This window comes from Neomonachus schauinslandi, chromosome 16 (assembly GCF_002201575.2).
Source record: "Neomonachus schauinslandi chromosome 16, ASM220157v2, whole genome shotgun sequence".
Taxonomy (NCBI): domain Eukaryota; kingdom Metazoa; phylum Chordata; class Mammalia; order Carnivora; family Phocidae; genus Neomonachus; species Neomonachus schauinslandi.
The window spans coordinates 9,251,318-9,274,558 of NC_058418.1; the positions used below are offsets into that span (position 1 = coordinate 9,251,318).

At 49.5% G+C, this 23,241-nt stretch overlaps 2 protein-coding genes across 4 annotated transcripts in view; one reads left to right on the top strand and one right to left on the bottom strand.

Annotated features, from left to right (window-relative positions):
• The window catches only part of CCDC61 (coiled-coil domain containing 61), a 22,319-nt gene extending 13,418 nt beyond the window's left edge, over positions 1 to 8,901 (bottom strand). For all 3 annotated transcript variants that reach the window (XM_044922247.1, XM_044922246.1, XM_044922245.1), the window contains exons 1-3: positions 8,882 to 8,901; positions 1,341 to 1,499; positions 1,002 to 1,084 (exon numbers count right to left, since the gene is read on the bottom strand). In XM_044922247.1, the coding sequence (XP_044778182.1) occupies positions 1,002 to 1,084; positions 1,341 to 1,488 (231 nt within the window). In that variant the 5' untranslated portion in view covers positions 1,489 to 1,499; positions 8,882 to 8,901. The remainder of the gene's footprint in view (positions 1 to 1,001; positions 1,085 to 1,340; positions 1,500 to 8,881) is intronic.
• A 13,843-nt stretch (positions 8,902 to 22,744) lies between these two features.
• NOVA2 (NOVA alternative splicing regulator 2) overlaps positions 22,745 to 23,241 on the top strand; it is a 24,067-nt gene continuing 23,570 nt past the window's right edge. Inside the window, exon 1 of the mRNA XM_021681173.2 lies at positions 22,745 to 23,056. Coding sequence (XP_021536848.2) covers positions 22,745 to 23,056 — 312 coding nt within the window. The remainder of the gene's footprint in view (positions 23,057 to 23,241) is intronic.

Consider the following 23,241-nt stretch of genomic DNA (forward strand, 5'->3'; position numbering starts at 1 on the left):
GAAAGAAAGAAAGAAAGAAAGAAAGAAAGAAAGAAAGAAAGAAAGAAAAAAGGAAGAAAGAACTAAGGCATGGAGGGGAAGTAACTGGTCCAGGGCTCCCAGCTAGTAAGTAGCAGTGATGAGTCTGACTTCAGAGTTCATGCTCTTGGCCATTATGCTATACTGCCTACACATAGTAAAATGTTAACAGTCTAAAGTAGGGGACAGAAAGGGGATTATAAGAGACTGTCGCTTTCTAAATCACACACTGTAACACTGTCATAATTTTATGAGTGCAAATTTTATCTATAATCAGAGGAATAATGTAGTTCATAGTTTTAAAATGATGTCTAAATAGCATCCCTGCCACTCTAACTTCCAACCTGATTTTTTTTCTATTAATACTTTTAACTACTTGACATTATATATTTTTTCAATTTTTTGTTTCTCCCACTAGAATGTCAGCTTCGTAAGGACAGGAATTTTGTCTCTTTTGTTCACTGCTGTATCCCACTGTTTACCACAGCACCTGGCACACTGTAGATATTCAGTAAAAATGACACAAATGAGTACCTATATTCACTGATGTGGCTAAATGTTTATGAAATATTGTTGAATTTTTTAAAAGCAGGTTAAAGAATACTTCGGGAAGTATACCAACTATATAAAATTGTATATCCGCAAATACACACACACACACATTTTCACAAGTAAACAAAGAAGTGGAAAAATGACTGGAGTGATTTTCACCAAAATATTAATAAAATATTACCAGGAATGAGTATTAGGAGTAGAGTGATTTTTACTCTCTTCTTTACATTTCTCTGTGACATGAATTTTCTACATGAGAGTAACTATCACTAGGATCAGAATAAACCACTTACATTTGGGAAAGAAAAAGATAGCGCTGTCCCTTTAAGGAAAGAGAAAGTAGAGGGTCTTGCATTCATCAGATGGGCATCTACCTCCCCAGGGATCCAGAAAACAGAAACCTCCCCTGGCCCCCCAGCCCTGGCCCCTACCTGGGTGAGAGCCGACTCCAGCATGTTACAGAAGATATTGAACTGTTTGAAGTTCCCCGTCTTATGAGTCAGATCTTCAATGACTGGGTAGAGAGAAAAGTCCTTCCTGGAGTCTAACCACTTGCCCAGCCCAAGATCAATGCATCCAAGCTTTTCAACTTTCCCCAACTCCAGTGCCTCTGGCCTGAGGGATGAGGCCTCCACAACCCCCTCCCCACCTCAGAGAGTCTCTGGTCAGGTAGAAGAGGCAGATGGGCAGGTTCCGAGCTGGTCTCATCTTCAGGGAGAAGGTGATCCCAGGGAAGGACAGGTGAACCCACCCCAGGCCGGCACACTCACAGCTGGCATCGAACTCGCCCCGCCACTGATCAGCTGTCATCCGGTCCTCCACTTCCAGCTCTAGCACCTGTCCAGACACCACCAGCCGCACAGCATGCTCCACACCCCGGAAGATGTAGTCCACCTGCAGGCCAGCTGGCTGGTCCATGGCCGGTGTCACTGGAGAAAGGGAGGAGACAGAGACCCAGAGGGGCTGAGAGCCCAGGCTCGGAAGCAGGAAGGCCAGAATTCATATCCTGGCTCCACCATTTACCAGCTTTGGCACCTTAGGAAAGAGACTCCCTCTCTGTGCCTCAATGTCCTCATCTGGAAAATGGGTATAATAGTGGTTATCTATCTCACAGAGCTGTCATGAGGATTAAATTGGACAATACACATAAAAGCATTTTGAACTGTGTCCATGCCCAACACATGCTGGCTACCAGAATATATGATTTCTGACAAGAGAATCATGATTAATACTATTATTAATTTATTAATCCTTACACTCATTATATATTAATTATTCATTCATTCATTCAAACATTTGTGGAGGGGCACCGGGGTGGCTCAGATGGTTAGGCGTCTGCCTTCGGCTCAGGTAATGATCCCAGGGTCCTGGGATTGAGCCCTGCATCAGGCTCCCTGCTCCGCGGGAGGCCTGCTTCTCCCTCTCCCACTCCCCAGTTGTGTTCCCTCACTCGCTGTGTCTCTCTCTGTCAAATAAATAAATAAAATCTTTTAAAAAAATTTTTTGTGGAGAAAAATCAAGCTGCATAGGAGGACAGAGAGTACTGAGGTCAGACAGGGCAGATTTTAGGTAGGGGGTCAGGGCAGGCCTCCCTGAGGAGGTAACCTACAGGCAGAGAACTGAAGGAAGGCAGGGAGCATGCTAAATGGCTATCTAGGGAAAGTGGTCCAAGTCAAGAGAACAGCAGCACTATGTATTATCAATGATACACTTAAATCATGTCCAATGAATTAATAATCTATTTTATTAATTGGCCTGTTGTAAGCCTAAGTACCTTCTCTTAGGCAATAGGGCTACGACTCGCTGTTAGTTCTATGAGGTGGAAGAGAGGAGCAGATCTCTGCCTTCAGCCTGGATTTTAGGGGATGATTCAGAATGAGAGCCCCGGGTTGCCTGAGTTCATATCTAGCTTTAGCTCTGTGCACATACACAGGCAAGTTACTTAACCTCTCTTAGAGCCAGATTCCTTATCTTTAAAGCACATGCCATCCTGGGTGCTGGGGATATGATGAGAAACCAGATTATGCCCCTACTCTCAAGAGGGCGGCAACAGTCAGAGGTATAAAAATGTCAAAAAAAAAAAAAAGTGAGGTGGGGCGCCTGGGTGGCTTAGTCGTTAAGCATCTGCCTTCAGCTCAGGTCATGATCCCAGGGTCCTGGGATCGAGCACTGCTTCGGGCTCCCTGCTCAGCGGGAAGCCTGCTTCTCCCTCTCCCTCTCCTCCTGCTTGTGTTCCTCTCTCGCTGTGTCTCTCTGTCAAATAAATAAATAAAATCTTAAAAAAAAAAAAAGTGAAGTAGTGGAAAAAGGAGATGCTGGGGGTAGGGGTTGCTCTTTCAGCTAAGGTAGCCAGGGAAGGCCTCTCTCAGGAGAGGCCTAGAGAGGGGTAAGGAGATGGGTGAATATCTGGGGGAAGAGTATCCAGACAAAGGGAACACCCAAGCAAGAGCTCCAAGGTGGGATGTTCCTGATTTGTTCTAAGAACAGCAAGGTCAGCATAAGGGAGGGACCTAGATGAGATATAATGGGCCAGATGATGCTCATGCAGGTCTCTGTAAGCCCATAGAAGGGTAACAGTGCTCATCTCCTTGGATTGGTGTAAGGATTCAATGAGTTAATCACGTTAAAATCCTTGAACAAATTGAGCAATGCCTGACACACAGCAAGCACTCATATACATACTGGCATTATTATCATTATCATTATCATGATTTCTTTGTTGTTGTGTCTTGAAAGGCAGTACAGAAACAAGGCAAGCCCATTTTTCTTCCCAGTGTACAGATGGGGAAACTGAGACTCAGTGGAGTCCCACAGCTGCCCCAAAAACAGAGCTACCCAGGGCTGCCCTAAACCAGATCATGGGGACCCCTCCAAAGCCTGGTCTCCTTCACTCCACCACATCCTCTGCTCCTCACACTTTCCCCAAGAAGTCCTCCTAAAGGCTGATATCAGAAAATATAATATTGTGAGGCCAGAAAATGATGAGCCCTGAAACTCAAGGTCAGTGGTTTTTAACCTTTTAAGAGTCTTTGCACCTTTGATAGTCTAGTGAGATCTCTGAACCCTCCCCAGATAAATGAATAGGCCCACAACCCTTTGCAAATAATTTCAGGGGCTCCCAGAATACCACCCTGAGGCCCATCCACACATCCCCTTTCTCAAAGACCCAAGGACAATCGCCAAAGCCCCCAGACATTCTGGCAGGCTCCCCTGTCTCTAGACCCAAGCTCTTAAGTTTATTTGGGAGAGGGGTCTCTCGTGTTTGGAAGTGGCTGATGAAATCGAGAGACCTCTTCCCCTTGAAAATCCACTCTCACAATTAGGTACTCTCACATTCTCTGTAGGTTCAGAGGTGGGGTTAATAGTCCCTGACCTACAGGCAAACAAACAGCTACACGTTTCAGCATATCTCGCATCCCCTGGTCCTCGGTGTGGGTGCCAGGCAGCGCTGGCCCCGCCCCACCGGGTATCCTAGACACCGCCTCCGACCCCGCCCCCTCCAGCTCCGCGAGCCAATCAGCAGTCGCGCCGTTCTGGTTACCAAGGCGTTGGAGGTACCTGCAGAACGCCTGAGGAGCCGCACAGCTTCACTGCCCAATTCACCAACCCCCTCGTGGTACCGAACTCCAGGGAGGAGAGAGGACTAAAGGGGCCCGTCCCACCCCATCTCCACCACCAACCCTGCCCTGCTCTCCTCCTTGCCCACTTCCCCGCATAAGGTCCCCATTCTCTTCCAGAGAATAGCAGCCCTTCACTAAATCACAGGGCCTTTCCGTATCCAACTGCCCTGATGTCATTAGCCTCCATCTCAGTCCCCAGATATTAAGCCGCTGAATATTCCCCCCAAATTCCATTGTCCCCTTACACACAACTGCCTCCCACACCTCCACAAACTTCGCCCGCTCCCCTCCCCTCATCCCCTCTTCTCAGCTTGTCGTGAGCACTCAACACTTGCTGATGAAATAAACCCCACACCTCGGCCAGCTCCCCATCACTCATTCCCCAGAGGGCCTAGAGATTCTGGACTCCCTTCCCCTCCCCGCTGCAGAACCTCCCTCCCTCCATATTCCCGCCTCACCCCTTCTACCACGTTCCCGAAACCAGCCCTCTCCACTCCCTTCCCCAAGTCCCTTACTGCCATTCGGCTCTCCCAGATTGGGGGCAGGGGGCCACATTCCCCTTCTCTGTACACCAGCCCCCATGTTCTCCTGGGGTTTCCCCCATATTCTACCTGAATTTTGCTCCCTCCTATTATTCCGCCTGGATTCTGCCTGCATATTCGCCCAAGGTTCTACTCCACAGTGGGGATCTACCCCATTCTCAGCCTGTCTTACATTATCCCCATATTTCACCTGGATTCTGTTCCCTCCCAAATTCTATGTAAACCCTCTCTCCCCCTCCCCACATTTTCCACCTCTCTTCCCTGCAGAGCCTTCCCAGGACAGCCCCCCCCCCCCCAATTCTGGGTTCCCCCAGCCCCCACGCCCCCCCCCCCTTCCCCGCCCCCCCCCTTGTCCTTCTACCTGCATCCTCCATCCTTGCTCTGTGACCAGTGGCCCATCCTGGTTGCTGGTTTCGTTCCAGTCCCAAGACTCTCCTAGCTCCTCTGCGTCTCAGCTTCTAGACCCTGCATTCGAGGCCCCGCCCTCGCCAACCCGTGACGTCAGCACTTCAACCTTGCGAGCTCCGCGTGCACACCCCAGCACCCCACTCTGGCCCACACACCTGATCCCATTTCTCGGGCCTCGTGACATCACGGCTTCAGCACACACGCACATACACGTACGCATACGCACGCGCGCGCGCACACACGCACAAGCACACTCAGCTTTCCGACCCCGGGGCCTTTCCCTCTCATCTTTCACTAAGGTGACTCCCCTCTCGGTTTCCAGGGTTACATCACGGTCCCTGGCTCCTCCTCCTCCCAATAGCGCTCCCTGGATATTTCAGACTTCGCAGCCCTCGCCCTAGGGTGGAAGCTGAGAATCCTCCACGCTGGGCTCCCCCAAAACAAATCCACATCACCATCTCCCACACAGGACACGGGTAAATCACCACTTCTGTCAGCCCCCACTCCTGATGGCTATTTCGCACTGTCTGCAGCACCCTCTCTCGCCAACACCCCATATTTCAGCCTGGCCATGACCTAGCTGGCCTCTCCTATACAGTATGCCCCCCACCTCACATACACACACTGGCCTGGCCGGAGTGACCCCTCCCCGCCATGTGAGTGAGTTTTAGCTGGCTAGAATTCCCCTCCCTTCATCTGCACTCCCCCAGAATATAGACCAGAGCCTTCCACACTGTCCCCCGGGAATATATAAACACAAAAACCTTTAAGGACTCCCCATGATCTGCCCCTCCATAGTGTACACTGCAGCCCACCCCACCCCCCCCCCCCAGGAATATCCAAACCCCCCCCCTACTATCCCTCAAACAGGACTACACACATCCATCAACCAGTGACTTGTCCTTAATTCTGTTCTCTGGTAGATGCTGTAACCATCCCCCATTTTACAGAGGATGAAACTGAGATATGCCTAGAATCCTGAAGTGAGGGGCTTCCCATTACCCAGCTACCCTTCTGTTTCCTCCCATTACTCTCTGCTCCTTTCCCTCCAGGCACCAATCCTTACGTGTGGCCTCAGACCTTAAACATGACACACACTGCGGGAAAGGGACTCCTGGGTTCAGCTCCTGCTCCACCACTTACCCACAATGTGACCCACGGCGAGGCGCTTAGCCTCTCTGGGTTTTTCCCACCAGTAAAGTGAGGATAATAAGAGCGCCCATCTCACATAGGATGATTGTGGGGATTAAATTAATTAATACATGTAAGGAGTTTCAAACAGTGCCTGGCACCTGGTCAGCTGTTTACCATCTGTGCAACTAGCTGACGATTAGTTGACAGACCAGAAGCCCAAGAGGGCAGAGCCATTTTGATCATTCTTGTATCTTCAGCACCCTGGGCCTGGCACAGATCAGGGACTACTTGTGAATTTATGCGAGATGCCAGGAAACGGGGTTCTAGGCACTGGAGATACAGCCAAGGTCCTCTCCCCTCAGCTCACTGCTTTGTCATCAGGTCCCAACTCCAATGTCCATTCCCACAGGAAGCCCTCCCTGACTCCCAGGCTAGGTAAAGAGCTGTTTCAATCACCAGTGTCCCCAGCACTGCTTGGCAGAGGGGCAGCCCCAGAGGGGTAGTTTAATGATGAGAGAGCTCCAGTCCAAGCTCCGAACTGGTCTGTTTCTTCGAGAGGACTGCAGACCTTCAGCATGAACACGGGTGTTTGACTTAAAAAAATGCAGGATCTTGGGCATGATCCCAAATCTACAGAAGCAGAACCTCTGGGAGTGGGCCCAGGAATCTGCATTTCCTACAAGCTCTCCCAGCTCTGAGATCTGAGAGCTTCTGCCCCTGGATACCCTTCTGTTTCCTCCCAGTTTATTACCTGCCCAGTTTATTACCCCATCTTGACCCCACCACCCCACCCAAGACTCTCCCAGCTCAACAACCCTGCCCTATACTACAGGGAGCCTCCCCCCGCCCCCCGCCCAGAAATGGTGATGTTGACGGTGTAATACAAGTAACACTTTTTAAGCATCTATGGGTCCTTCTAGGTGCTAAGCTCTATATTCTCATGGAGTCAACACTCTAGTGGGGGGTGGGAGTCTAAGAAGCCAGGGGATATAAACAAACCCCAATATATGTTGGGTACTGGTAAGTGTTACTGAAGAAAAGCAAAACCAGGTGATGAGGCGCCAGGAAATAACAGGAGCTATTTTAGCTTGGGTGGTCAGAGAGGGCCTGTCTGTGGATTTGACATTTGAACAGAGACCTAAGGAAGTGAGGGAGAAGCCATGTAGACATCTAGAGGGAACATGATCCAGACGGAGGGCACAGCAATGACACTCCCCTGGTGGGAATGTATTTGCTATGTCTGAAGAACAAGGAAGCCAGGGTGGCTGAAGCAGTGTCAACAGGGGAGAATGGCAGGAGTTGAGGGCAGGCTGGAGGGAGAACTGGATAAGGTGGAGCACTATGAGCTTGGCAAGGACTTATACTGTGTGAGGTGCGAGCCACGGGAGTGCCTGGACCAGGGAGTAACATGATCTGACTTCTGTTTCACCAGGAACCCCCAACTGTGGGGTCCAGGGCAGAGGCCAGCGAGGAGGCCACTGCAACAGACCAGGTAAGGGCAAGTGATGGCATGAATCAGAGCGGCAAGGGAGGTGGTGAGATACAGCTGGATTCTGGAAGTGTTCTGAAGATAGACCCATGAGATTTGCTGATTGGCGGAGGGCATGCAGGAAAGGGAAAAGGGAGAGTCAAGGACAACTCCAGGGTTTTTGTCCTGAGTACCTGGAAGAATAGAACTGCCATCAGCTGGGTTTGGAAGGGGGAAACTACAAGTTTGATTAGGGACAAGTTTTTAAAGCATGGATGTCAGTTGGACTTCCAAGGAGAGAAGAGTCAGCCATTGGACAAATGAGTCTGGAGTTCAGAGAGATCCAGACTGCAGGCCGGCACTTGGGAGTTATCATTATATAAAGAGCATGTGAAGCCAAGAGACTAGGTGAGTGGTACAGACAGAGAAGAGATGAGGTCATTCTAAGAATGCTAAAAGCTGAGGCACAGAGGGTTAAAGAATTTGCCCAAAGCCACCCTGACGTTCAGTGGCAGGGCCAGTGGCAAAGCCAGCATTTAAGCTCAGGCAACCCAACTCCAGAGCCCACAGTCTTAACCACCGGGAGGGGTGTTAGGAAGTTTAAGAGTAACTCATACAAAACTTGGCACATAGTAAGCCCTGAGTAAACGCTGCATGTATCATGTGGCTTCACGCCTCCCTAAAGCACACCTCCATCCTCGAAGTCCTCACTCATTCTCTCCCTCCGTAGTGCTTCACCTGCCCTCCACCCACATCAAAGCCTGTAACTCATCCCAAGGACCTCCGCTCCTCCACACCGCGCTACAATAACCCCTCGCCTCAAAACCTCCCATTAAATCACAAGGCTATATTACAGGGGAATTTCTGTATTTTACCGCCTGCTGTCTCCAGCTTTACACACTTTCCCCCATTAAAGACCCTCCTGCAAGATACAAAACATCTCCCCCCACCCCCGACTCAGATACTGCCCTCTGCCTCACAAACCCCCGTCAAAGTGCCTATCCGTGTTAAAGGTCACCCCTCCCGATTCCTACACTGCCCGGTCAGCTGCCCGCCGCAGCCCACCCTCCCCCAGAGCATCCGCTCCCCCCAGGATCCCCACCCTGGCCCGCGCACCCGCCACTCCCGCCGCCTCTCACCTTCTCCACAGACACCCCTCCTCGCGAGCAGTTCAACTGCCGAAGCTCCAGCCCCGCCCCAGGATCCGGCCTTCTCGCTTCTGACTGGCCCTGGCTTACTCGCAGACAAGTTCTCATTAGTCAAAACAGACGCCCGTCACTCCGTGTCCCGCCTCAGAGACGAACCCGCCTTCCAAAGCTTGCAATTGGCCAACTCGGATGAGAGATTCCTACATGGGCCTGGTCGTCGGTCTTCTCTCCAATCATTACTGGCTAATCCCTACTGCCAGTCATGCAAAGCGGGTGGTTCCTCGGAGGGGGAGGAAATCCTGGAAGTAGCCCCTTGACTCCGCCCATCACCCCCTGCAGCGGACTAGACGCGCCCACGAGGGGGGGGGCGGGCTGAAAGAGAGTCGTCGGCACATGCGCACAGGAAGGTCTTGGCCGCCGCGGGTCCGGAAGCTGCAGGGAAGTTCTAAGCGTAAAGAGGGGCAGAGGTTTATCGTTGCTCAGTGCTTTCCATACCAGCATTAAGCGCTTTGCAGGCCTTGGCTTATTTAAACTTAACAACAACCGTGCGGTGTAGGGGCTACTATGATCCCCAATTTGCTATTAAGGAAACAATCTCAGAGAGGTACAGCCACTGCCCGGGGATCACACAGCTTGGGAACGTATTCCTATTTTGAGCCAATGAGTCATCAACAGGGCTGAATTTACAGAGTTTGGTGGGGGAGTATGGGAGGGGAGAGTTCCCTAAAAGAAATACAAAATTACTAACAAAATTGGGTATGAGGGGCGCCTGGGTGGCTCAGTCGGTTAAGCGTCTGCCTTCAGCTCAGGTCATGATCCCAGTATCTTGGGGTCGAGCCCCGCATCAGGCTCCCTGATCAGCGGGGAGTCTGCTTCTCCCTCTGCCTTTATCCCTACTTGTGCTCGCTCTCTCTCTAATAAATAAATAAAATATTTTTTAAAAAAATTGGGTATGAACGTGAAAATTTAGAATATGAAATAATAACAAATTACATATTTAGAAGGGCTGACAAATACCACAAACATTGCAAAATCCCAAAAGATAAAGTAATGTTTTTATTAATTTACTGCCTGACACACCTCTGTGGTAGTCGCCTACTTTGTTGGCTGCAAATACTTATTTCATAATATCCTAATCTGCAGAGAGAAGAGAAAAGTAAATTATCTTCCCTCTAGTACTCTTGATGGAACTTTCTTTTAGTCCTTATAGTTTAGAAAAAGTTTCACCTTCACAAGTCAGTATGGGTGATGTCATCGAAACATTTTGGAAATTTGTGAAAACTTTCACAAAGTTTAATTCATGTTAGCTATGTTTTGGAAAATGCTTTCATGGACTAGCTTCTGGTTCAGTCTTTTTTTTTTTTCTTTTTAAGATTTTATTTATTTGAGAGAGAGAGAATGACTGGGGATGGAGGGTGCAGGCAGAGGGAGAAGCAGACTCCCCTGCTGGGCAGGGAGACCAATGCGGGGCTCGATCCTAGGACCCTGGGATCATGACCTGAGCCAAAGACAGACACTTAACCCACTGAGCCACCAAGGCGCCCCTCGCTCAGTCCTTTTAATTACTGACTCACCTCCATTGCACAAGTGCTTGTGGAGTGAGTCACTAGAGCATAGGGTCATGCCACAATAGACTATGGGGCCTTGTACCTCGTGAGTTAGCACCTCCAACAATAGGAGCATTCCTGGAAGCCATTCCTAAACCAAGACTGCTAGTTAGGTAATTCAAGTATATCTGAAAGCGGCTATGAACCACATCACCATATCCCATGAAACCCAACCTAAATGTATCCTCAACTCACCTTCCTCTCCGCTAGATCCCACAAATGCCTGAGGCTACTCCAGCATCACCCACGGTAAAAGAAGTACAACAGGGAGGAGTAGAATTGCAAAAAGACAGTAGTCTTCACCAATGGCGTTTTAAATATCCTCCTTTTGCAAATGTTATGAAGACCTCAGACCTTAGGAACGCATTAAAGGACCTTTGCAAATCAAGGTCCTGAAGCTGGCATGGGCTTGACTATAAACCCATCCTGAACACCAGTCATCATGCACTTGAGTGTCCATTGTGTGCCAGAGGCTAATGCCAAAAATCTTGCCCTGAAGCTTAAGGGCCAGTCCTGCCATTGCCACCAACTGGTTGTGGGGCCCCCTTCCCTCTCTAGATAAGAGTTTTCCCACTTGTAAATTGAGTATTGCTGAAAAGACTAACATTTAGGGTTGTTAAGGAGGCCCAGTTATAAAGGTCACAAATCAGTCCAGTTAAGAACTTGGGCTTTGCAGTCCGAGAGGCCAGGATTAGAATCCAAGACACATTGGGGAGGGAAAAAAAGGAATCCCAAAGCATCCTCTTACCAGCTGTGGAAGCTCCCATAAGTCATGCCTCTTCCCCGAGCTTTGCTTTCTTCATCCATAAATGGAGTTCAAGTCATTCCTTCATTCATCAAGCGTTTACTGAGCATCTGCTATACTCCAGGCACTTTTCTGGGTGCTAGGGGTAGGTACATCAGTGAACAAAGAGAAAAAGTCAGTGCCTCATGAAAGGGAAAGAATTAAATTATAAACAAACAAATGTATATATGTCAGATTGTGATAAGTGCTACGGAGAAAATAAAACAGAGTAAAGGGGACAGGGTGGTCAGAGGTATCTCAGACAAGGTGACTTAGAAGAGAGACCAGAAGAAAGTGAAAGAACCACCCTTACGGGTACAGGGCTAGAACATTCCAGGAAAAACAAACAATGAGTGCAAAAGCCCGGAGGTGGGAGCCTGCCTGATGCATTTAAACAACAGTGAGGGGGCGCCTGGGTGGCTCAGTCATTGGGCGTCTGCTTTCCGCTCAGGTCATGATCCTAGGATCCTGGGATCGAGCCCCTGCATCACATCATCCGGCTCGCTGCTCAGCGGGAAGCCTGCTTCTCCCTCTCCCACTCCCCCTGCTTGTGTTCCCTCTCTCACTCTCTTTCTCTGTCAAATAAATAAAATCTTAAAAAAAAAAAAAAAAAAAAGAACAGTGAGGAGGGGCACCTGGCTGGCTTAGTTGGTAGAACACGTGGCTCTTGATCTTGGGGTGGTGAGTTTGAGCCCAGTGTTGGGGGTAGAGTTTACTTAAAAAAACAAAAACAAAAACCAGGGAGGAAATCAATACTGAGTGAGTGGGAGTGTGGAATAAGACACCTGGGAGGGAGCCAGAGGCCAAGTCATGAAGGATGTTGTAAGCCGTTGTGAGGTCTCTGGGTTTTGCTCTGAGATGGGACCCATTGAAGGTTGAGGGCAGCAGGGACACTTTTATTCATGTCATAAGTGGTGATGCTGGTGGCTGTGTTAAGAATAGGCTGTTAAGGGGCACCAAGTGGCACAGTCAGCTGAGCTTCCAGCTCTTGGTTTCGGCTCAGGTCATGATCTCATGGGTTGTGAGATCGAGCCCCGCATTGGGCTACGTTCTCAGTATGGAGTCTGCCCGAATTTCTCTCTCCCTCTGCCCCTCCCCCACCGTCTCTCTCGCACTCTCTCAAATAAATCAATAAATATTTTTTTAAAAGAATCAGCTATTAAAATAATTCAAATGAAATAAAATAGTGCCACCTGTGGGAAACATTTTGGCAGTTCCTCAAAAAGTTAAACATCGGGTTACCGTATGACCCAGCAATTCCACGCCTAGGCATTGACCTAAGAGTATTAACACTGGTGTTCAGACAAATATTTGTACATGAATATTCACAGCAGTACCATTTGTAATAGCCAAAAGGTGGCAACAACTCAAATGTCTTCTATCCATAGATGAGTGGATAGACAAGGTATGGTATATCCATGCCATGGAATATTATTCAGCCATAAAAAGGAATGGAGTATTGGTCCATGCTACAACGTGGAGGAAGCTTGAAAACATGCTGAGTGAAAGAAGCCAGACACAAAGGTCACACATTGCATGAGTCTATTCATATGAAATGTCCAGAGAAGGCAAATCCGTAGAGACGGAAAGCAGATTAGTGGTGCCAGGGACTGGGGGTGGGGGGTCACTGTTTAATGGGAGTGAGGTCTCCTTTGGGGATGATGAAAGTGTTTTGGAACTAAATGGAGATAATGCTTTCACAACACTGTGAATGTACTAGATGCCTCTGGCTTGTGCCCTTTAAAATGGTTAATATTTTAAGCAAAAGATTAAAAAAAATCATTCAAATGAGAGATGATGGCGGCTTTTATGAGGGTGGTTAGCAGTGGAGGTGGTGAGACGTAGTTAGAATCTGCATGTTCTGGAGGTAGAGCTGACAGAATTCGCTGATGGATTGGGTGTCGGGAGGGAGATAAAGAAACGAGTCAAAATGATTGCGAGGCTTTTTGATCTGAGGAGCTGCGAAGATGAAGTTTCCATTTATTGAGATTAGATGAATAGCAGGTGGGGGGCAGGGAGAAGCAGGGATCAGGAGTTTGGTTTTGGACATGATGAAGTACCTAACAGACTTCCAAGTGGAAGTGTTGAGAGGCTAAGTGAATATGAGTCTGAATTCTGGGGTAAGGTCCAGCCTAGAGAGATATATGAATTTGGGAGGCCAAGAGAAGAAGACCAAGCGCTGAGCCCCAATGTTTAAAGACAGGGCGCCTGGGTGGCTCAGTCAGTTAGGCATCTGACTCTTGATTTCGGCTCAGGTCATGATCTCCAGGTGGTGAGATCGAGCCCCATATAGGGCTCTGTGCTGGGTGTGAACCCTGCTTGGCATTCTCTGTCTCCTTCTTCCTCTCCCTCTTCCTCCCCACCCTCAGCTCACAAAGAAACCACAGACAAGGAGCAGCCACTGAGAGAGGAGGGAAATAATGAGTGTGGAGGGTCTTGGGAGCCAAGGGAAGAAAATAAACCTAGGAAGAGGGTGTGACTATCATCGGGAAGGCTCAAGTGACATGAGGGCTGGTCACTGGACTGTTGGATTGAGCCACTTGGAGGTCACCAGTAACCTCAAGAGTTGATTTGGCCAAGTGGTGAAGCCAAACCCTGGCTGGGTGATTCAAGAAGGATTGAGGAAAGGAACAGTAGACATTAGTGCAGATCTCTCTCTCTCTCTCTTTTTTTTTTAGGGTTTTGCTGTAAAACCATAAAGAGCAGCAAAACACTGGAGCTTTAGCTAGATGAGGTTAATAAAGCATATTTGTATTAAAACGTGTTTTATGCCAATGAGAACGATCCAGAAGAGAGAGGATGATGGATGGTGCAGGAGAGAGAAGGGAGAATTGCTTGATTTATGTCCCTGAGTAGACAAGAGAGGATGGGATCTAGTGCCCACTCAGAGTGTTTCCTTATCTAACAGGAGGGAAGGCAGAGAACAGGGTCTCAGATGCAGGTAGGAGGTAGATGCCCTGGGAACCTTCTGATGGCTTCTCTTCTCTCCCTGAGAATGGATCAGGGTCAAGGGTGAGAATGACGAGAGGGGCAGAGCTAGAGGTTCAAGGGGGAGGAGAAGGTGTGTAGCTATTGCAGGAGCGTGGGAGAGTGAATGGACATGAGGAAGGTTTCCAGGAGGTCCCCAGGTGAGTGATCACGTAGCATGTGTTTGTGTCCAGCCACATTCAGCTGGTGCAGGCACAGAGTAGGCAGAAAGCTGGGTGAGAATTGCCCACCAGTCTCATTCACATAAAAGCTGGGAACAGGACCCGGTGCCCAGAGAGTGCTAGAAAGGAGGACAACTGTAATGGCTGGAAATGCTTTGATTTGGGAAATAGAGGGGCTATGAAAAAGATAGGGACCGGGGTCTTATCCAATCCTATCCATTTACAGATAGGGAAAAAGAGGCCCAGGTGGGTCCAGGTTTCCCACACCTTAACATGATTTAAAAAAAAAAATTTTTTTTTAAGATTTTATTTATTTATTTCACAGAGAGAGACACAGCAAGAGAGGGAACACAAGCAGGGGGAGTGGGAGAGGGAGAAGCAGGCTTCCCGCGGAGCAGGGAGACCGATGCGGGGCTCGATCCCAGGACCCTGGGATCATGACCTGAGCCGAAAGCAGACACTTAACAACTGAGCCACCCAGGCGCCCCGATTTTTTAAAAATTTTTTAAATATTTTATTTATTTATTTGACAGAGACAGATTGAGAGAGAGAGAGAGAGAGCACAAGCAGGGGGAGCAGCAGAGGGAGAGGGAGAAGCAGGCTCCCCGCTGAGCAGGGAGCTCCATGTGGGACTTGATCCCAGAACCCTGAGATCATGACCTGAGCCAGACAGATACTTAACCAACTGAGCCACGCAGGAGCCCCTAACATGATTTTTTTTAAAAGGTGAGGTGCTATAATTATTATGCTTATAAAATTTCCCAATAGATAAACCCACGATCAGATTTACTGAGGCCCTCAGCAAACGTACCCCAAGCCCCCCTGGATTGTCCTGTCTGGTTATTACAGCTGATTAATATAGAGCAGTCATTAAGCCATAGGTGTTTTTCTGTATGTCTCAGTGAGAGGCAGTGAGTTGGTTAAGGAGCCTGTCTGCCTGGGTTTGAATTCCAGCTCTGCTTCACGGAGAAGTGTCTCAGTTTTCTCATCTGTAAAATGGGGATGATAACAGCAGATGTGCCTCATAGTGTTTTTTGTGAGGAATGAATAGGTTAATACATGTAAAGCTTCTAGCATAGCACCTGCCATGGAGGGAAGTACAAAATAACCATGGCCATTATCATATCATTGAATCCCTTTAACAGTCTCTTTAACAACAAGTGAGAGGTACTATTATGATCCCTTTTCTACTGTGACAGGAACTAAAGTATTAAAGGGTTAGTATTCAAAGCCTTACACACGCACACACACACACATACACACACAGAGCTTGTAACAATTCTGGGTAGAATGAAGAATAAAGCAGCCCAGAGAAGCTAAACTGATCTACATCAGTACATAAAGCAACATTTTCACATCCACTAGATTGGCCAAAATTAGGTGGTCTTGGAACACAGAGTTCTGGGGAAGTATATGAAAGAATGGGTCATCTGGCATGGATGGCAGGAGTATAAATAGGTGCATCCTTGCTGGAGAGCAATCTGTAATACTCGGAGAAATTAAAGATGAGGATGCCTGACAACCCAATTTCTCCACTCTCCAACAGGCCTATACACGGAGTACGTATGAGGATGTGAATTGAGTGCAGTTAGAGGCAAAGAATTGGAGGGAATTTGATGTCCATCATTAGGGCTTGAGAAGCAGAATGTGGACTATGTGGTGGGATACCCCACAACCAGAGAGAAAAGAAAGATGCAGACGTCAATGCAGTGCTTAGTAAATGCCTGGTGCTAAATGCTTTAAGACGCCAGCTGGCAATGATCCTATGAGAAAAGTGCCATTTTTATATATTTATATATTTATTTTTTTTAAGAGGGAGAGAATCTTAAGCAAGCTCCACGCCCAGCCCGTGAGCCCGACGCGGGGCTCGATCCCATGACCCTGAGATCATGACCTGAACCAAAATCAAGAGTCGGATGTCTAACCAACTGAACTACCCAGATGCCCCCAAAAGTGCCATTATTTGACAACCTCCCATTCTACACAGAGAGGTTAAGAAACTTGCCCAAGGACATTCAGCTAGTGTGGGTTACTTAAACCCAGGCAGCCTCTCAGAATCCTCTCAAGACTCACTCACCCTGAGCTAGAAATAAGCATAGCCATACAGAGAGCTCTCAGAAAGCACAATGAAAGAAAGATAATGAGGTTTGTGGCCCAGTGACACTGTTGCAAATTTAAAACACACACAAAGAAACTAACTGTAAGGATACACGTGAATCTTAATAAAAGAACAGAAGAAGGATGGAGGCCAAAAATTAAGCATGCTAGAGTGGATGCCTATGGGAGGGGGGCAGATGAAAGGGGGAAATTTCTAAAATTAAATTCAACCAAAGATGATTGCATAGAATCGGCTCAAGTCCTTGTGCTTGTGGTTCCAAGGTAGGAAGCATCGAGACTCCCGGGAGCGGAGGATGGCGGGGTGGGGGGTGTGTGTGGAGGGGGCGCATGTACCTTGGAGAAACTTGGTCAGAGAAGAGGGGCTAGTGAGAAACAGAGGTAGGCTGGTAAAGTTAAGAGGGTCACTCTGCAGCCAGGCTGCCAGGGTTCAAATCCCAACTCAACCCCAAGGAACTCGACTTCCCTTTGCCTTTGTCTCCTGTATTTTTTTTTTTTAATGCCAATGTGGGATTTGAACTCACGACCCCGAGATCAAGAGTCACGTGCTTTAGCAACTGAGCCTGCCTGGCATCCACCCTCCCTAATATTTGTAAACCCACACCCTTGAGAGAGACAACACGGAAAGCCCCTTCTTCGCCCACGAACCTAAGGCAAGAAATCTATATTGCTCCTGGATGTTCTTACAGAAAGCCCATTTTTCTTTCTCTTGGATACAACCCAGTGTATGATCTGACTTGCCTTTTAAAAGGCTGGCTCTGGTTGCCGTGGAAAGGGGGCAAGGAGTAAAAGCGGGGAGCCCAGGATGAGGCTCCTGTGAGAGGGTCCAATGGGGAGCCACTGGGGGCCTGCACCTCAGTGGTGTTGACAAATGGGGTGGGCGAGACAGGGTCAGATTGAGAATCGAAGGGTGCGGCAGGAAAGGTTTGCCGATGGATTGGATGTAGGTGTGAGGGAAAGAGGGGGTGTCAAGGGCAAATGCAAGGTTTTTGGCCCCAGCGACAGGGAGAGTTTGGAATTTATCCCGGAGGCAGTCGGAAGTCATAGGAAGATGTTGAGGCTTGGTGGGGGAGGGGACTCGGTCAGATGCCATAATCACCAAGGAGGCAGCCAGGACTGGGAACACAGGCCTGGGAGACAGGCCACGAGGATGGATTCTAGCCCTGGCTCAGCCCCCAACTCACTGTGGGCTCCTGGGCAGGATAAAACTGTTCTCTGGACCTCCATTTCTCCATCCTACAAAGAGCCTGGTAGGAATAAAAGACCCCTAAAGGCCCCCTCGGGGCAAGTATTTTGGGTCCAAGATTCTCTGACTCAAATACTCTCAGGATCAGATAAATACCCAGTCATTATTCAAGGACCAACTGCTTCTTTTTAATCCTCCTTCCCGAAGCCCCCTTGGACGGGACACAGAATTTCTCTGGTCTGGGAAGGGGGGGGCGTAATATCAGTGACAACAGCAGGCAGTATTTCTCGAGCACACATTCTGTGTCAAGGGCTGTCCATGCTCTATCACACTGAGACCAGACAGGAGCCTTGAGAGGTGGGTGCTTTATTATCAGCCCCCATTTGTAAATGGGGAAATTGAGGCTCTGAAGAGCTGAAATGATTTGCCCAAAGCCACGTAGGAGCACCAGGACTCCAGTGATGTCCCCCCACCTGCACGGCTACCTATCACCCTGGTCCAGCCAGCCACCAGCTCCTCTCACCTGGATGGTCACAATCACCTTCTCATTGGGTTCCTTCTACCCCCCACCCCCCCCACACACCATGTTTTTCATACGCAACCAGAAGGATCTGTAATAAAGTCTATGTCAACTTACGTCTCTCCTCTGCTCAAACCTCTCCCACGGTTGTCATCTCACTCCAAATCAAAGCTAAGCCTTTACAGTGGCCCTCAAGGCCCCACACTGTCTACTCCCTGCCTAACTGGCCTCATTCCTCCCACTCTCCCCTCCCCCACTTGGCTCTAGCTTCCCTGGGCTCCTCTTTCTTCCTCCAACATACCAGGTGCACTCCTGCCTCAGGGCCTTTGCACCTGCTCTTTTCTCTGCCTGGGCCCCTCTTCCCCCCACAGACCCATATGGCCCACTCCCTCACCTCCTCCTTCAGGTCTCTGCTCAAATGCCACCTCCTCAGTGAGGCCTCCCCTGTCTATTATATTTAAACCCAAAGCCCTACTCTCACCCCCTTGTACCCCAACCCCTCTTCCCCCTTCCCTGATATGTTTTTCTCCACAGTCTTTATCATCTAACATACTATATATATATATTTTTTTTAACTTCTTTTGCATGTTGATTGTCTATTTCCCCAGAATGTGAGCTCATGAGGTCAGGAATTTGTGTCTATTTTCTTCACTGCTATATCTCCAGTGCCTAGAACAGTACCCAACACGTAACACATGCTCAATAAATACTTTTGTCAAATGGATGAGTGAGGATCTGTCTTCAAGGCTGATGCTCGTAACCACCATACATTGTGTTCAAAACACTGTGTTAACTCTTCATGTGTTGGCTTCTGATCTCATCTCTCCATCTCTCCTGCCCCTGCTAGGGTCCAGGCAAAGAGCTCCTCCTCCCCGGAGTCTGGCTCCATCCTAGCCCCCAGGCTGGCAACCCCTCCATTGCCCCTTTGATGCCCATGCCACTCCCCTGTGTAAAACTCTCCAACGACTCCAGGATTGCACCCCAAACCGCCATGCTGGGGTTTTTCATACTGTTGGTCACAACTGGTTAGGGGACTGTGAAATCAACCAACATTTTTCAGTAGAAAAGAATAGATGGGAGTCTGTGCACATCGTGTAAACAGAGTATAGACGAAAGTGTAGGTGAAGTATGATTTCATGAAACTTTTGTTTCAGTGTTATATGCATTGAATGATGATATAGTATCTCTTACCTTCGGTCAAAACGGTTTGCAAACTCCTGCACTCCACAGTCCTGACTCCTAAATCCCATGCACAGATGGGATGGAGAGTATTAATATCAGCTCAGATTTTTCTCTTCGCTGGCTGGGACCCAGGCCAAGTGGTTTCACCTGCTTTGGTTCTTGGACTCCTTGCTGCACCCTCAGCACTCTTATGATTCCCAGTTGACAGATGATGAGATAAGGCTCAGACTGGGGAAAGCCCATGCCTGAGGTCACAGGGCTGGGAAGAAGAGCCAACCTCCCTCCTCAGACTACCCCCTTGCCAGCTTGCCCTGCCCCTCCTCATCTGCTCTACATGGAGCGCTCAGGTGTGCCAACCCATCCTCAGCGCCCCAGGTGCAAGGTGCCTCATAGATCCTCCAACACCTCGGCTGGTGGTACCATTTGAACTCCCATTTTGTGGGCTGGAAAACTGAGGCTAGCAAGCATTTCCAGGAATCCACCATTCCATCACCCTTCTCCAAACTTCTTTAAGTGGCAGGAGAGAGAAATGGCTAAGGCCATGTCTTTGACTGCCTGGGTTCAAATCTCATGTTTCAAAACTGGGTGATCTCAGGCAGCCTCTCTGGGCCTCCGTTTCCTTTCCTGCAAAATGGGAATAATAATAGTACTTACCCATAAGGCCATGCTTAAGACTTAAATAAGTTGGAATACATGCAAAGTTCTTAGCTCAGCAGCCACACCCCTCTGTTGGGAATCATCCCAACAGCCCTATGTAATTAGATTACTATGTGCCCCCCAACATTGTTGCAGAGACTCAGAGGCCCTTGCCTGAGTTCACACAGTTAGAAAATGGGAGAGTGAGAATTTGGATACAATTCTGGGCTGGGCTTTTAGCCACTGAGTCACAATAACCCTTGGGGTATTAGTATCAACAGCAACAGCAGGAAAATTCTCCAAATTAAGGAACATGAGACTCAGAGAGGGTAAGGACATGCCCAAGTCACACAGCATGTAAATGTCAGAGCCAAGACTCAAACCCTGGCTTGTGTGTGTCCAGGGGCAGGCTGACCTTTGCCTCATGAGTCCCTCCATAAAGCTCTGATGGAGCAGGAGGAAAAAGCACGTCGAGGGGTGCCTGGTCTGGAGGGTCTTGCATCCTTGGCTCCAGCCCCTCCCTACCCACCATAAGGTGACTGCTCCCCTGGGGGCCCTGGGGTGGAGGTACCGGGGTGGCACGGATGATGGCAGAGGGTGCAGCAGCCCCCTCCTCTGGCCTCTGATTGGGGCCCTGCAATCCCCCAGGATTTGGTGCTTGGAAAGCTGACGTTAGGTTGCTATGGCAATGGGTTTGGGGCGGTTGCCATAGCAGCAGAACTAGCCTGGGTTTAAAAATATCTAGGAGGAGGTTTGTGTTTGTGTGTGAGTGTGAGTGCGTGACCAACCGTGCTGTCGTGTGTGTCCAAATGGGAGGGCTTCGGGGGGGGGGGGGGGGGCTGGGGCTGCAGGCATGACTTGGGGGTGGGGGCTGACCAATACTCAGGATTCGGTGTGTGTTGAGCATGTCACTGAGTGGCCTGTGAGGTCTCATGCATTTTGTGCATTAGACTATGAGAGCCATGTATATAAATGTGTGTGATTATCCAGTTTGTGTGGAAGACAGGATTGGGTCTGTTTGTCAGTCTATATATCACATGTCACTAACATGTATGCCTTATGTAACATAGGTTGTTTATGTCTTATGGCTTTGATCATGTACTTGTAACTTCACAGGTTGTGTGTGGCCAAGTGTGGAGTTATTTTGGCTTTGAACATGTGCACCTGGGACATACTTGGATATCAGATGTGTGTCTATCTATTTTTGCATGAGAACCTGTGATATATACGGTCCACATGACTGAATGTGCATTATGCATTATGGGAGAGTATGTGTGTGTGTGTGTGTGTACCTATCCCCATGAATCTTCTTCATACATCAGAGTGTGCCTGTGTGAAACTGTTGAGTATACACCTGTGTGTCTGCAGGAGGGCTGGTGCAACTGTGCGTGTGCTGGGGATGTGGAAATTCATGCCATACTCCATGGATGTTGGGATATGTACCTGTGTGGTGTGAGTATATGTGAATCAAAGGGTCTAAGGTGTGGATCTCACCCTGACCCCAGTGCCTCCCTGCATCTCTCTTGCCTCTTCCTTGTCTCCATAGCAACTAGCTCCTCAGCTCCCTCCAGGAAGATGGAGGGGGAGGATCCAGACTGCAGTGGACCACAACCCCCTCGAATCCCCCTTGGCTCCGGGGACAATGGGGGGGATGGGACAGATGGGAGGCCATTTCATCCTCCCCAGGCCATCTGCTACCCTCCCCAACCTGGGGACCTGAGAGCATGACAAGGGTGGGGCAGGAGTGGGATAGAGCAGAGGAAGGCCCCCCCCCCCAGCTGCCACAATTACCCCCACCCAGGCCCCCTCTGAGCCTAATCTTGCATCTGGCTGACCTAGGAAGAATCCTTGAAGACAAGAAATTCAGGGAGAAGAAAATTCATATATCAGAGAACAGTGAATATTAGCAATGATCCACTCCAGAGAAGGGCCCCCTACTTCAGGTTCTGAAATAAAGCTTGTCCTTCGTTCAAATCCCAGTTTCCCCTCTGTCTGTCTACCTGTGTGCCCTTGCGTGAACCACACTCCATTTTCCTGAGTGTCTGCTTTGTTGTCTGAAAATCAGGTTTTCTTAATGACATGAGTAGTAATACCTTAGTCTACAAGGGCCAAGACTGTTTTGTTCCCTGTTGTACCCCAGTGTTTAGGACAGTGTCTGACACTTGTAGGTGGTTCGTAAGTGCTGTTGATTGACCTGAGCGCCAACAGGATGTTAAGCTCAGCTCTACATGCTTAACACAGGTATTCATTAAACTCAATCCCCAGAGCCCTGGCAGTAATCCTGCGTTGATTCTTCAAAAGATGGATGAAAGATTCGAGGGGAGAACTTCTCAGCTGTCAGAGGTGGGAGACATGTGAAGTGAGAATTTTTATCGCGACTAAGTGACGTCAAGTCTCTGAGGCTCAGTTTCCTTCTCTGTAAAATGGGGATAAAAAGAGTACCACAGAGTCGGTTGCTCTGGGAATTAAACGTGGTAAGGTTTGTGAAGCGCTTACTTAGAACCGGGCTTGGCACACAGTAAGTGCTCAATAAACGTACGTTACAGGTGAGGGGTGGGGAAGATGTGGATGAGCCCAGGGTCCTCCCTGTAGCCTGGGGTAGCCTGGTCCCTTTCCCAGCGCCGAAGGGGCGTGGTCAACTCAGGGGGCGTGGTCCAGGCTTCAAGGACGGACCAATGGGGGCGCCAAAGGGCGCGGCCCTGCCCGGCATGGGCGTGGCTTTGATCGGGTGGGAGGGGCCAGGCCGCTGTGGGAGCCTCCGGGAAGAAGATGCTCGGGCCAGCAGCCACCGCCAGCCCTGCCGCCGCTGCCGCCCGCAACCGCCGCCCCCGGGGTCCCCACTAGCGGCTGCCTCCGCCACCCACCTCCGGTCCCGCTCCTCCGGCCCCCCGCCCCGAGCAGGGTCTGGGGGGCTCGGCCCTCCAGCCGGGGGAGCAAAGAAGGGGGTCCCGACCCCCCCCCAGTGGCGCGGCCAGTCCCTGGCCTCGGTAATCTTGAGAGAGACCCCACCCCTCAGTTCTCTCCGGACCCTATCGGGGACCCCCCTTGCCCTCCCGTCCTGCTCACATCCGCTCTCCAGGCTCTGTCAGCCCCCCAGAACCAGCTCCCTCCCTCCTTCCCTCTCCAGGGTTCCCCCTCCCCCACCCCTCCGCCGCCGCCCCCTCCCCCTCCC